The sequence below is a fragment of the Pieris brassicae genome, chromosome 1 (assembly GCF_905147105.1).
Source record: "Pieris brassicae chromosome 1, ilPieBrab1.1, whole genome shotgun sequence".
Classification (NCBI taxonomy): Eukaryota; Metazoa; Arthropoda; class Insecta; order Lepidoptera; family Pieridae; genus Pieris; species Pieris brassicae.
This window is the reverse complement of record NC_059665.1, coordinates 23,478,544-23,491,923: the sequence shown is the minus strand read 5'-3', so window position 1 is coordinate 23,491,923 and position 13,380 is coordinate 23,478,544. Positions and strand designations below refer to the sequence as shown.

General features: G+C 38.5%; 3 protein-coding genes across 4 annotated transcripts; all 3 read right to left on the bottom strand.

Annotated features, from left to right (window-relative positions):
* Window positions 1-1,573: 1,573 nt before the first annotated feature.
* Window positions 1,574-4,365, bottom strand: LOC123711920. 2 transcript variants are annotated; one of them, XM_045664786.1, is made up of 2 exons: window positions 4,130-4,365; window positions 1,574-3,147 (listed from the first exon to the last, which is right to left on the bottom strand). In XM_045664786.1, exons 1-2 carry the CDS (start codon window positions 4,136-4,138, stop codon window positions 2,257-2,259), a joined length of 900 nt encoding a protein of 299 aa, XP_045520742.1. In that variant the 5' UTR covers window positions 4,139-4,365; the 3' UTR covers window positions 1,574-2,256. The 2 variants fall into 2 exon arrangements, with proteins under 2 accessions (XP_045520742.1, XP_045520751.1); XM_045664795.1 differs by lacking the exon at window positions 4,130-4,365 and adding an exon at window positions 3,516-3,770.
* A 941-nt stretch (window positions 4,366-5,306) lies between these two features.
* On the bottom strand, window positions 5,307-7,257 carry LOC123715736 (gastrula zinc finger protein XlCGF57.1-like). The gene has a single exon (XM_045670992.1). The coding sequence runs from the start codon at window positions 6,920-6,922 to the stop codon at window positions 5,549-5,551; it is 1,374 nt and encodes a 457-aa protein (XP_045526948.1). The 5' UTR covers window positions 6,923-7,257; the 3' UTR covers window positions 5,307-5,548.
* A 903-nt stretch (window positions 7,258-8,160) lies between these two features.
* LOC123708093 (protein Smaug) lies at window positions 8,161-13,337 on the bottom strand. Its single transcript, XM_045658601.1, has 6 exons — window positions 12,848-13,337; window positions 12,065-12,269; window positions 11,005-11,642; window positions 10,627-10,925; window positions 10,430-10,560; window positions 8,161-10,358 (listed from the first exon to the last, which is right to left on the bottom strand). Exons 1-6 carry the CDS (start codon window positions 13,098-13,100, stop codon window positions 10,178-10,180), a joined length of 1,707 nt encoding a protein of 568 aa, XP_045514557.1. The 5' UTR covers window positions 13,101-13,337; the 3' UTR covers window positions 8,161-10,177.
* Window positions 13,338-13,380: the final 43 nt, after the last annotated feature.

The following is a 13,380-nucleotide window of genomic DNA, read 5'->3' as shown; positions in this document are numbered from 1 at the left end:
TATAAAATTAAAAGACTATCCTCAATGTCAAAACGTGTGTTGGCGCAGCGTTACGCGCGTTGAACTCTTATCTTTTCGAGACTCATCACGCATATAGTTCTCTTCCTATCCGTCACATTATTCTTCATATATCTTCTGCTTATTTTTTACATTCGTTTATTGCTAGACTACGTATACTCGTAAAACTAAGGAAATATAAACAAAGTAATCAAATATTATACATTAGATCAACGAATTATAACTTTTTAGCGGCCAATACTAGCAACGTGTGTATTGATATGGTCTGAACCTACCATCAACATTAACATCATTATGGACGTCGCGTAGCCATTAACATTAACTTGCAATACGTGATCTAATTATATCTTAGGTTTAAAATGCTCATTGTTATTCTACTCGTCGCTACAACACAAACAATATGTTCTTAACACTGACACCTTAACGAAATTGTATGAAAACGCCTATCGGCAATTAGTTGCCTGCTTATTTTTCGCATTTTAACTAAGCCATACGGAAAACTAACATACAACGCAATAAAATTGCGTAGACAAGTATAAAATGTATACACTATTGAAATAAATTGTTGCACGAATTACTTTTCTAGATGATTCTATATGGTATAGGTAATTATATTTTTATAATACCTCACGTAAAAAGATAAGGGAATCGATAAATGAAAGATAAATTAAAGACATCGTTTTTATTGAGATAACTCTAGAATACATATTAATTATATTTTATATTGTAAATATTGAATTTGTAAACATCTCCAACAATATTATGCATTATTTTAAGGCAATTGATCACAATAGATTTATTAGTATAAAAATGGAGTCATTTTCCTTTTGATTGGTGGAAACGAAATTATTCTCTCAGCTACAAAATAATACTGAACAATGGAAACATGTATTTCTCTTCATTCTTGCTCTAGATATACCTACCATGAATCAACTAATTGTTCATTTTCAAACGCATACGTTATTAATTAAGACCTCATTCGCGCAAACAAATAAAAATAATATGCATCTAACTATTGTACTTTAGTATTTACACAACAACGTGTTAGTCACCTAAGATCAAATTGATGTTAACACTAAACGTGATATTATCGCGTATTTTAATTTTATTAATATATAATATATAGATATGCTCTCTAAGATAAGATAATAAATTTATACTATTAATTAATTTTTTCTTTATTTTCATTTGATTTACCTAAAATTTAATAACAGTAATCGTTATATCAGGTTCAATATTCATATAAAATTGGTACAAAACACAATCGAGTGATTAAAGCGATGATAAAAAATGCAAATAGTAGATGTTTAAAAAGAATAAAATTGTGCTTAATTCTATACAAAATAAGGCACTATATTTATAAGTTAAATGTTTATTAAACATTAATTCATTGGCTAAGTAAGTACTCTTACATTAAAATGTCTAAAAAGGCATTTTCTTTATAAATATCTACTTAAATATGATTTTAATAACCTTACTGGAATTAAATCATAATATATATATATATATATATATATATATATATATATATATATATATATATATATATATATATATATATATATATAACAATAATACAAAATATCAGGTTTAATTTAACGATAAAACGTGAAAGTATCTCCAGTAGCTCAATTCAATAATGAACAATGCGACATTAATTTTAAATGCAACCAGGCAATATCAGTCAATACGAACAAATTCTGACTACTACTTCACTTGTGTTTCTGACTGTTATTGCTGTTTTGCAGAAAATATAAAACAAAATAACACAACAATCCTACTTTATTATAGTTTCGCATGCGAATGATTGAAAGTTTACGAAGAAAGGTACATTCTACCGGGAAAGCTCATAAAAAGCTGCTCAATAGGGTACAGAAATATGTAACAATGGGATGAAACTATCTCACAACTCACACCGCACCATATGATCTATCCGTATCGGCTTTCCAACGATTTAATAATTACTGTCGCTACGGATAACCATCATTTGCATTGTTCGCAGAGAAAATTAATTACTTTACAATCGATTGGCCGAAAAAATAAGAAATCGAACAGTTACTCTGACACATACCGTTAGGTTGGAGTTTAACGATCACGAAATGCCCAATCCGTTACGCTGTCCATATGGTGCACTCACTCACACGTGGTCACGCCCGACACGCTACGGCAACTTTGTTTACTATACAATTTTCGCGTCACACGCCCTAAGTTATTTTTAACGAGTAGTCGTAGTCTCATCTAAGCGGCGCCCGCTTCTTGCTTTTGCTGGATTATAGACTCCCACTGGGCTATGAGCCGGGTAGAGCTAGGCGCTAGGAACTCTTGACCGGGACCTAGTTCACACAGCTCGGCTAGGGACTTAGCCGGCTTCAGGCTGCCCAGCGAATCGTGGCCGGAGCTATTCCTAGGCGAGGGCGACCTTAGTTCGTCATTCAAGGCTTCATATAACTCCCCGATCGATTTAGTCGCCTTCAACTTGCCCGGCATGGGAATTTCTTCATCCTCAGATTCGGAAGTTGTTTCATTATCACTCAGTTCTAAGTCGAATGGCTTCTGTTTCTTCCTCATCTTTTTTAGTTCGTGTTCTCTGTTTTTCATTTCTTGTAGCTCCTTTTGTATTTTCTCTTCTACTGGAACGTAGCCTTTTCTAACGGGCTTACCCTCGGGTGTCCGAGTGACGACAGCCGAAGCGATAGTCGGAGAAACCGGAGCGATGGGAGCTGGGAAGGTAAGCGTCGTTGCTAGCGGTGTAGGAGAAGTTGGTCCTACGGGAGAAGTGACGGGCAGTTTCCCTTTATTTGCAATAAACCTCTGCATTAAACCTTTTGTTCCAGACTGAGGCGTAAATCTACGAGTGTAACCATTCGTATTCAGTAATGTGTTCGTGGTGGGGGGAGAAGGTGCTATGGGTCCCAACAACTGTGAGGTAGAAACCGCTCTACTGAGGGTTTTTGGAGGGTTGTCTAAACCATTACCGTTCACGTAACCATTCTGATGGTTAACGTCAATTGTAGATTCTGACATAAGCCTGTTTATTCTAAAGTGACCTTCTTTAAATTCCCTCTCTCTTTCTGTCACCTCGTAAATTTCTCTCTGGATCCTCGAGAGTGGATCTTCCTTCAGCAATGACTGGAAAATAAATATTTACTATTTAAACTTTGACAACTAAACTTAAATAAAACGCGTGGCTTATTACGTGGCTGGACATCTTTGCCGAGAATGTAACATATAAAAATCGTATTTGTTTTGTTTTCGTATGCGATTTTACCGTAACTTTAAAAAACAAACGACTTTTTGATACTTGAAAGTAATCAATAAGTATTTTGGTGATGCAAATATTTACATAATTTATGTAATAAAAACAAACGTGAAACTATGAAATAAATTATGATTCATAACTATTTTTGTTGATTTAGTGAGTCAAATGTAAATTTAACTACAATTTACCAATTTATATTATTAACGAAAGATTTTAATGATTCATATGTCTCACTTACCTTTCAATAAATTGTTATCAAAAGGATTTAATTATATTATAATATTAGTTTGTACGATAAAAGATACAAAATCGCGAGCCTAGTTTAAGTTATTAACGTGAGCCTATAAGGGAAGACGATTAAGGAAATACAGAAAACCAATGTTCTGGACATTTAAGACGTGTAATGTAGCATTATTACTATATAGTGATATTTTTTAGAATATAAAACTGATTATCTAAAGAGACAGTTTTGCGTACAAGGTTCTTTTGTTAAGTGGTGGTGATAAATGAAATCGGTCGATAGCCGGCATTATTATATAGATAAGACAATGGCCACTCATTTATTATTGCAAGAACGTTCGAGGGTAATAAAAGCAAATAATATTGTATAGGCTCTTATCAGATGTATAACAGTATTCTAATCTACGCGCCGCTCGCCGTGTCCCATTGGCACCGTAAGAGCTTTCTTTGGCCCCACAAACATTTCCAAAGTTATTTAGCGCGTAATTATAGCAGAAACACGAGTCGGCGTCGTTATAAACTGTATCCCGAGCGTCGACCTACGAACTTGCGCGCGAGCCTTCCAGTTGCTGACCACCAAATAGAGCAAATTCCATAGATATAAATACTTACTTCACCCATGTTTAAGTAATCCTTGAACGGGAAATAGAACGAGCACAAAACTTCACTATGCACACATGACGGTAGCGACACCTGCCACGATTTAAGCAAGTTTTTTGTTTACAGAAGAACTGCGACACACGTCAGTCGGCCGGCACAGGCTAACGTCCTCTGCGGAGCGCGGAGTGCGGACCGTGGAGTGTCACGACCGGCGTCGCGCGCCGACCTAGAGCTACGCACCGCGCGGCTCATCAGCGGCAATGAGAGATTTATTTACCTGTGCAAAGAAACTCGCTCCCTTTTTATTGCCACAGGCCCTACATGGATTATTGAAGAAAAAACAATATCTATAGTTATCTTGGAATGCTATAATTTCAATAATAATAATATGATGAGAATGTATTAACATTAACAACAGTTTTGTTAATTTTTTTTAACTTTTTAAACGCCTGCAAAAAAGGCGAGGCAGCTTCTACAAATAATATTAAATAGGTAATGGTTGTAAGCTGTGACATTTATATTTTCTAAGAATTTAACTTTTCCCTAAATTATTTTGAGGTATACCTTATTAGCAATGATAGTAATCATTTAAACTACTATAAACGTTGGATGTCAAGAAACATGAAGCTTACCTACTCAGAATAGCCTAAAAACATACCCTACCCTTTTGCGGGAGCAGTGGGATAGAAACGATACATCCTGTCCACTGTTCCTGTAGGGGAAACGTCAGACGGTCGTCAGGTTGTGAGTTACAGTCCCTTCGAAATCAGTGGCGCGGAAATCCGTGGTTTAAATTTCAAGTGTGCCGCGTCGGTATAAATGCTTTATCCAATATCATGTACTTTAATATTTTTAAAATAAAATACTGTATACAAACAATGTATTATAATAATTATGAAATGGTCTCGTGAACGGCAAGTGTTTAATATCTATTGAATACTCGTTTCTTCCTCTTGCTCAGAATTAAATCACAACTACATAAAATGTACGACTGATCTAAATAAAGTTAATTTTTTAATACATTGTCACAACAATAAAGATAATGAAACACTGAAGTGACAAAAAGAAGAGGTAGGACTCATATTTAATTTAATTTACTGTAAAATATAAAGTTTTCTGCTTAAAAAAGCATTATATGACTAATAGGATTATATAATAATTAGATAAATAACTAGTACTACTGTTTCAGTATAATTTAGCAATAAATATCTTATACATAAGCCTATAAATAGCATGAATGTAACTAATGCATTATGCTCATACTTTAACACTCCTTTTACTACAGTATATAAGACATGAGATCTAAGCAAACAGGATTACAAATTGTTGTCTTATTTCACACTAACTAGTATTGCATTCTACACTATAAATGTTACTTATAATCAGTCTTTCAATAAGAATGTACATGTACCTATACATATACATATAGGTCTAAACATCAAACTTGTGAGTTTTGATGTGCCTTGTGAGATCACTAGTGCGGTAGTATCCCTTGTGGCAGTATGGGCAAACATAGGGTGTGTTCTTTGAATGATGCTTCAACAGGTGGCACTCTAATATATATGCTGTTGGAAAAGTCTTTTTGCATTCATCCATTGTACACTTAAATTTATTACAGCTCTCGTGTTTGAAAAACATGTGGTACTTTAATGCACCTTTAAGGGCGAAGGCTACATTGCAAATAGGACAAACATAGGGCCTCTCTCCGGTGTGCCGCCTCATATGTACTTCCAGATTAGAAAATGTTTTCATACAGACATTGCATTGACCCGATTTCTCTGAGTGAACTCTTCTTATATGATTCTGTAGATTCCCTTTCATGGAGAATGACATCCCACAAATACTACAGATGTTTTTTTTCTCTCTTTGATGCAAGCTCATATGCACTCTGAGGCTTGACTTAGTTTTCAGGGATTTATTGCACAGGTGACATGTGAATTTCCTTTCATCACTATGGACACTTTGATGTTTTACCACCAGATTTCGATGAGCAAACTTCTTGTTACATAGGGGACAAGCATAAGGCTTCAATCCTGTATGAATGGTTTGATGGCGATTTCTTGATGTTAACTGTTTAAACTTCTTAGGACAGTACATGCAAGCAAATGGTGTTTCGTTAGTGTGAACACGAATATGAGTTATGATGTCATTTTTACTAAAGAAACTATTTCCACACTTTTCACAAGTGAACTTGCGTTCTCTGACAGAATGATAGACATCTATATGGCGTTTTAAATTACCTTTGCATGTGAATCTAGCATCACATTGATCACATATGAATGGTTTTTCTCTTGTGTGAACACGCATGTGTATCTCAAGGGCTGAATTGCTTTTAGCAAGTAGTCCACATACCACACACTGTGCTTGTGCATTATTGCTAAGCCTCTTTCGAGTTTTTTTCACCTTACATTCTTCATGTTTACTTTCTTTTATAACATTTACAGTGTCTGGAAAAAGTTTAACAGCTGCACTTTGATCTACACATCTGTCTGCAACAGTGAAATTTGTTTCTTCAGTATTAATATCATCAGATTCAATTTTTAAATCATAATGATAATCATAATTCTCAGGGTTCAAGCATTCTAAAGCTTTTTCTGAAGCCTCACATTTAAGCACAAATTTATAACAGGTGTTAAGCTCTACTACACAATCTTCACAGATATGTGTAGGAAAACCGTCGTCTTCATTCATTGATACATTTATAAATCGTGCCAGTTTAGTACAGTACTGAATTTCATTTGGTTGCGCAGCATAAAGAGAAATAGTCCCAGCTTTATCTAAGCAAATTCTGCATATATTCACCATTTCAGTAAAGCAATTGTAACATAATAATCGTCAAAAGTAAAAAAAAATGTATTTTTTTCAGCCTACAAAAATTATTTTGCTATACGTAGGACACAGGAAGTAGGAGAATTGTGGTTGCAAATCGACGATTTTTTTAAACAATAAGTATTATATTATATAATACTTCGATATATTTATTGGATTTTGATTCTTTCTTTGAAATTTCCGGAATTTGTTTCTCTGGTTTAATGCATTTTTTCGAGTTTAGTAAGTAAACAATAAACATAGATAATACATACGACAATTACTACAGTATGAGACTACAGAACATACTGGTACACTATACACAGCGTCAGCGTACTGTTCAGGCGGTACGTCTAGTAGCTATTCTGTTCATTTCAAAGATTACTAAAATTCAACATTTTGACATTTGTATGCATTAAGTATTATTTATCCGACCGATTAGATTTTAACGTTGTTCATAAGCTTTGGGTAGCTGTAATGCCATTGCGCCGAAATTATTATGTGACTTGCGTTAGAATGAGATACATTATCTATTGATTTATTTTTTATATCTAAAAATTCTTATATCGTTAAGTGAATAAGTTATATCAGACTCATTATGTTTAAAGATTTTAGATCAGATTCTGATTCACTTTTTGACTCTTTTTTTTGAATGGGATCTCGCTGTTGGCCTTAAGGGCCTTTACAGCTCAGCTCGGGTTGTTTTGGCAAGCGTAGCTCGGCCAGAATGGCGTTTTATCCCGCGGCTAGAGCAAGGGCGTCTTCGGTGAGACTCGAACCTCGGCTTGGACCGTCGCGGGGTGGTCAATCGCCTGAAGGGCAGGACGGAAACTCACTGGAGTGAGCGCACTTTTTGACCTCAGGGTAGTCAACTTTTGTGTCAACCGACTCGAAATAATGTTTGATCTCGAATCGACGTTAACATCGTGTTTTATGCACCGAGCGATGTAAGCTATATCAATAATATATGTTTAATAAAAGTGCCAAAATTAGTGATAAACTGTACATTTAATCTGGGATCAATCCCGGGTATAAATATTTTGAGTGATTTGAATAATGTAGGCGTGTTGATATTAAATACAAAAAAATGTATCGTGTATCATAAGGTCTGTATTTTACTAAGATTAAATAGTAAGAAAGAGGATTTTTTATTCATTAGGTCAATAATAGATTATCACAGTCCCTGAGAAATAAAGTAGTCAACAGAGAAATAATGAATAATAATATAACAAAGATGAAAACCCCTTCAAATATAATTAGTTAAGATTTGCAATACATTTATCACACAATGTAGAAATAACCATTTAATAATAACCGTAATATAATTTAATAAAAATAAATTGCACACAATATGACAATCAAAAGAATTTTGATCCAGTCAAAACAATCTTATTGCAAGCCATAACAATAATAATAAAAAATCTTTTCGCGGTTTTATAAATCATCCACTCGAACGACGTCAACAATATGTTAACCGGTCTTTCTAAATATAACATTTAAATAATCTTCCCGAAGCCTCAAAGGCCACGTAAATACTTTAGCTAACAATGTAGGGAGAGACCGGCGGCTTTGTTTGCCGTCCTGTATTTAGACAATAGACAACTAATAGATTGAGCAGCAATCTCAGTTGTTTGCTTTCGCTTTTTAGTTTAGTTTTTACAGAACAAAGAACACATTGCTATGATTCTCTACGTTCATAATCTATACGTATCAAATAGCCGCGTGACTCTTTCAGTACACCCTGATGGTGAACTCGACAACAGTTTTGGAGTGCGGCCTCACTGAAGCAGAGTAGGTTAGACAAATGTGAAGGAAACCAGTTGGCCTAAAATGTTAAGAGCAACTTTTAGAATTGGTGGTTCGGCTCGTCCGCTCCGGTGACGTCGCACGCTTACGTCATCGTGTCACAGATATATCTACAATCTGGTTAAACAGGAAATATTGATTCCAAATTTGGCGAAAACAATCGCAAAGTCCGTCGTCGTCACATTTGTGGAATATCAAAGTACATTTTAAAGAAATCTCGTCAAAACCACCACCGTAGTGCCACGAGCTCATATGACCCGCCGTGCGTGTGTCCCATCGAGCCGAGTAAAATATCTCGCAGCTAAAAAATAACAACATCACAGACACGACACGTTAAAAATTACAATTTGCCCCCGCCCTTACTTCGTCGGCGTTCCCGAGGAGTGAAGATGGTGAAACTGAGATCGTAAGAAGCAATCTACAGGAGTGGAGTAGTTCTCGAAATGAAGACAGCTGCGTAAGGGATCTCCGACGGATATCGTCGAAAGAGTGGCGAAAGCGGAGTTAAAACCGAAAGGTCCAAACGAATGCACTTTTCGGGACCAGCTTTGCGGAGTGAATCTCACAAACCCATCCATCCCCGGGGACAAAAAGAAGAGCGGGGGCCGCGTTAGGCCGAACCTAAGTCTACCGTTCTAGCTATTCTATATCGACTAACCAAAAATCAATGCAAATTAGCACCAAACAAATTCAGGACAGCCCTTATCATACACTTACTGCGACATCTTTACACTTTATTTACAATTACGAATCTTCGACCGTCCCGTACAACATCAATTTCGATGTAGCGTCGCTCCGTTGCGAGAGGCGAAGGCGGAGTGTCGATGTATTCGGTGTATTCGGTGTACACGTAAAACAGTAAAACAGTAAAAATGGCCGATTCGCTCCTTAACTAGGAATAAATAAAACTTAGCTCACGCAAGTGATCGAAGTGCAAAAATATCAAAGAAATATTGTCATATCCTTATCGACTAATTCGTTACAAATATATTACGACGCTCTTTCAATTGATTTTTAAAGCTATCCGTGACTATGTTACTCCGGGCGGGATTTTACATTAGTCTATTTTCGTTTTCCGCGTCCCTCGGTCTGAACAAATCTTGAACGAGACGTGCGCGACCCGCAAAGTCAATCTCCCAAAACGTCCAGTATTTGAATACCTTCCGCGCGTCGAAACGTAACAAACGTACCAAACGTAAGCCTGCAAACGGCAAATATAGTCAAAAATCGACTATAAATGAGTTTCAAACGTCCGACTCGAGTTATTATATTCTGAAATATACTATTGAATAATTTCGTGATTCGAAAAATATGTACGAATATATGTCACATTAAATTCTCGCCGCTCGACGAACAAGAGTCTGTCGAAGAAATCCTCGGAACCTTCGTCGAACGCTCGTCCCGCTCTCGCCCGGAACGCGGAGCCGAGATTCGGAGACGCGTCTCTCAGTCGATGGCCTGCTCCGTCATCTGCAGGCAGAGGGCGTCGAGGCTGGAGTAGTCTTCGTGCTGAGGGAGGGCGGCGGGGGGCAGGGCGTGCGGGGGGAAGGGCGGGTACGAGTGGGACTTGCCGCGGGGGGTGGGGGGCGTCCAGCGGCGTCCTCGGGGGGCCGGCCCCGCGCGCCATCTGGGACAGACGATCACCGATCAGTACGGAGGAAGACGTCGGCGCCGAAGACGGAGCAGAGTCGACCCTACCTCGGCTTGTTTCTTCGATGCGCCGGCATGTCGCTCACGTGCTGGAAGAACTGCCTCGGCGGCAGGCGGTGGCGGAGGCGTCGGAGGGCCTCTCGCAGACTCCCGCCGAGGAAGGACTCGTGGTGCAGGGCCTGCGACATTCGTGTTACGTTTTATTCCGTGACGTTCGCGGGTGTCGTTCGGTGCGAACCGAGTACCTTCTCGACGAGCCAGCAGTGCAGGGACATGGGGTCCGCGAGGTCCTCGCCCTCGGCCCCTCCGCCCCCGGTCAGACACTCGGACGCCACGTCCAGCGCGGCCACCACGGCCGCGGGCAGGTCGGACGCCGGCGGCATGGGGGACAGCATCACCCCTCGGAGCTTGTCCAGGGCCCGCAGCAGAGGCCCCGGCCCGGCCCCCGACCTCAGTTCGCTCTGCACGCTCTCCAGGATGGCCGACCGCTCGTTCAGCTTCTTTATGGACAGCAGGATCTTGTGCCGAGCGCCTTTCGTCACGCCTGCAAGGTTTCCGATCAAATTGTTTTACGAGTCCTGAAGCCCTGGCCTCCTCCTACTTTCTCTAAATCTCTAACTCACCCAATTTCTCTAAATGCTTCTCGTCCATGGCCATCATCTGCTCGTACGTAATGTTGGTGAAGAGCCACACGTACTTGTGCAGACGCAGACTCTTCAACCACTGAGCCACCGTGGACATCCCGGGGTGCTCGGTGTAATTGTTGGACCTCAGATCGTCCAGTCTGGTCTCGCTGCCGGTGGTCCCGTACGTGACGCCGATCGGCCTCAAGTGGCCTAAGCTGTGTTCGCTGGATAACGAGAAACTTCGAGGTTTCTGAAACGGTTCATCGCTCAGATTCTCGGCCGAGGACGACATCTGTAAAAAGTTGGTCGACGGTGGGGTTAAGCTATTGGACCTCTGCGATTTGGGCTGAACGATCACCGGATCGAAGATGTCTCCCTCTATACTGATGTCCACGTCTCTGCCGTTCTTTGAGAATGATTCCTGCAACAAATCTGTATAGGACGGGGGATCGACCGTGTCTAGTATTCCTCTAAATTCTACATTCTTCCCAATGGTGCGTCTAAAGGTGCTATTGGTATTCCAAATGTTAGTCTCCGGGAGGAGACAATGGTCTATGCGTTGTTGCCAAACAGACTCTGAGTTTCTGTTGCCCAAGATGTGGTTTTCTAGATAGCGTAGCCATTGTGTCAAGGTCCTGAAACAGTTAATCCTCACTTATATTCTATAAGCGAAAGTCATTCCCATTAATTAGTATTTATTTTAGTTTGATTTAATAGAGTCATTAATTATTTCCCCTTGTTTAGAAATAGAAAGATTCCTCTTTATTATTTCAGGGACCACTTTACATGTAAACACCTTAAGAAAATAAATTCATGTTATATGTATGAAAGCAAACCCTTAGTATTATGGAGTCTAAAAGAAAATGAAAAGCAAATTGGAATTTTGACTAATAGAACGAGATGCTAATTCATTCTTCATAATCACCTAGGCATGTGAATGGTAATACTTTCTTTTTAAATATTCATGAGCTAATGGTAAGAGTTACTAATTATGAGACAATTTAGCCATTCTCAGATTCTCAGTTTAGATATGAAAATGTAGGAAGAGGTATAATACCTCTGATCGTGAAGAGACAATGCAGGATGTACAAGAAGATATGACAGAAGTTGTCGACATAAATCTGGAGCTATAGTGCGTCTCGGTGCATCCACACATCTCTGCACTAGAGCTGGAGCTGCACCCACATATACATTCTTGGCTCGCTCGTTGTCTGTCTTTAGCAGAGGCAGCAAGGCCAAGAGCTTGCGCAGTCTTTCACCATCTAAAAATATAAAAATGAAATTATTGTTTTACACATGTAATTGTTAGTTATCTCTTAAGCTAGATAATATTGCCTACTTATCAATATTTATTTTTCATCATATCACTTGCAAAACTATATTAACCCTTTGATTAATTGTAACTTAAATATAATTATTAATGTATAGTAAGAAAAATAGGTGTCAAGATCAAAGTTTACTGCTTAGCTTATCACCAAATCTATCCAGTACGGACCAAATAAAGTACCAACCAGAATAACGACCAAGTACTTAACCAAGTTATTTAGTTTATTCTTACAATAGAAAATAAGTTAAAATCTAATAAGCCTGCAGCCTTCCTTTGGGAAGCAGATGTGACATAAATAAATAATAAGTATGTGATTCCAGATATCTAAATTAGACCTGCAAAATTATTCATTTTTTCAAATAAAATTGACTCTTTAAATATAAATTAGTTAGGTGTTCTGGCATCTATATTTTGTTACTATAAGAAATTCATGTACTTTCAAGTAAAAGTTAAAATACCCTCCTATTTAAAAATTTAAAAAAAAATATAATCTTTTTTAAAATTAAAAGTTACCTTCTTCTTCATCGTCACTGATTCTGGCCGCCAACAATGTGGCCAGGAGTGTTTCATCATTAGCATCTCGTTCGAGACGCTCGTCTTCCACGTGATTCTGCAAAGCTGCTTCCACCGTCCTTTGCACGAGCCGCAGCCCAGGCCAGGGTACCCGGCGAGCGAGAGCGCAGGCCACTACGGTCCGCTCACATGTGCCCCACTGTTCGAACACCCCAGCCACACTCCCCAGCTGCTCGTAAAACGTTCCGTTCATGTTCTTACCAGCATATCAACCCTAAAAACAGTCTTGTTTGTGTTCTATACACGTCAAATGTATGACAGCTGATCCCGGAACAACGATGGCCCAAATAGATTCCAAGTAGTGACGGCGCCCCCAGTGCAAGTATCACGAATGTGACGTGGTGAAATGAAAATTTTTATAGCTATTTGTTGCAGGTAGTATGAAAACAACATTTACCTACTCTGATTCGACAATCAGTCAATTTATTAACTTAATCAAGATGGCCGAGCACAGATGACAGATTCTAAAGTAT

Coding starts and splice junctions, on each gene's coding strand:
- LOC123715736 (XM_045670992.1), bottom strand. CDS start 6,922: ATGGTGAATATATGCAGAATTTGCTTAGATAAAGCTGGGACTATTTCT.
- LOC123708093 (XM_045658601.1), bottom strand. CDS start 13,100: ATGAACGGAACGTTTTACGAGCAGCTGGGGAGTGTGGCTGGGGTGTTC. Junction 10,926..11,004: donor GAAGCATTTAGAGAAATTGG/GTGAGTTAGAGA, acceptor GAAACCTTGCAG/GCGTGACGAAAGGCGCTCGG. Junction 10,561..10,626: donor ACTGCTGGCTCGTCGAGAAG/GTACTCGGTTCG, acceptor CGAATGTCGCAG/GCCCTGCACCACGAGTCCTT.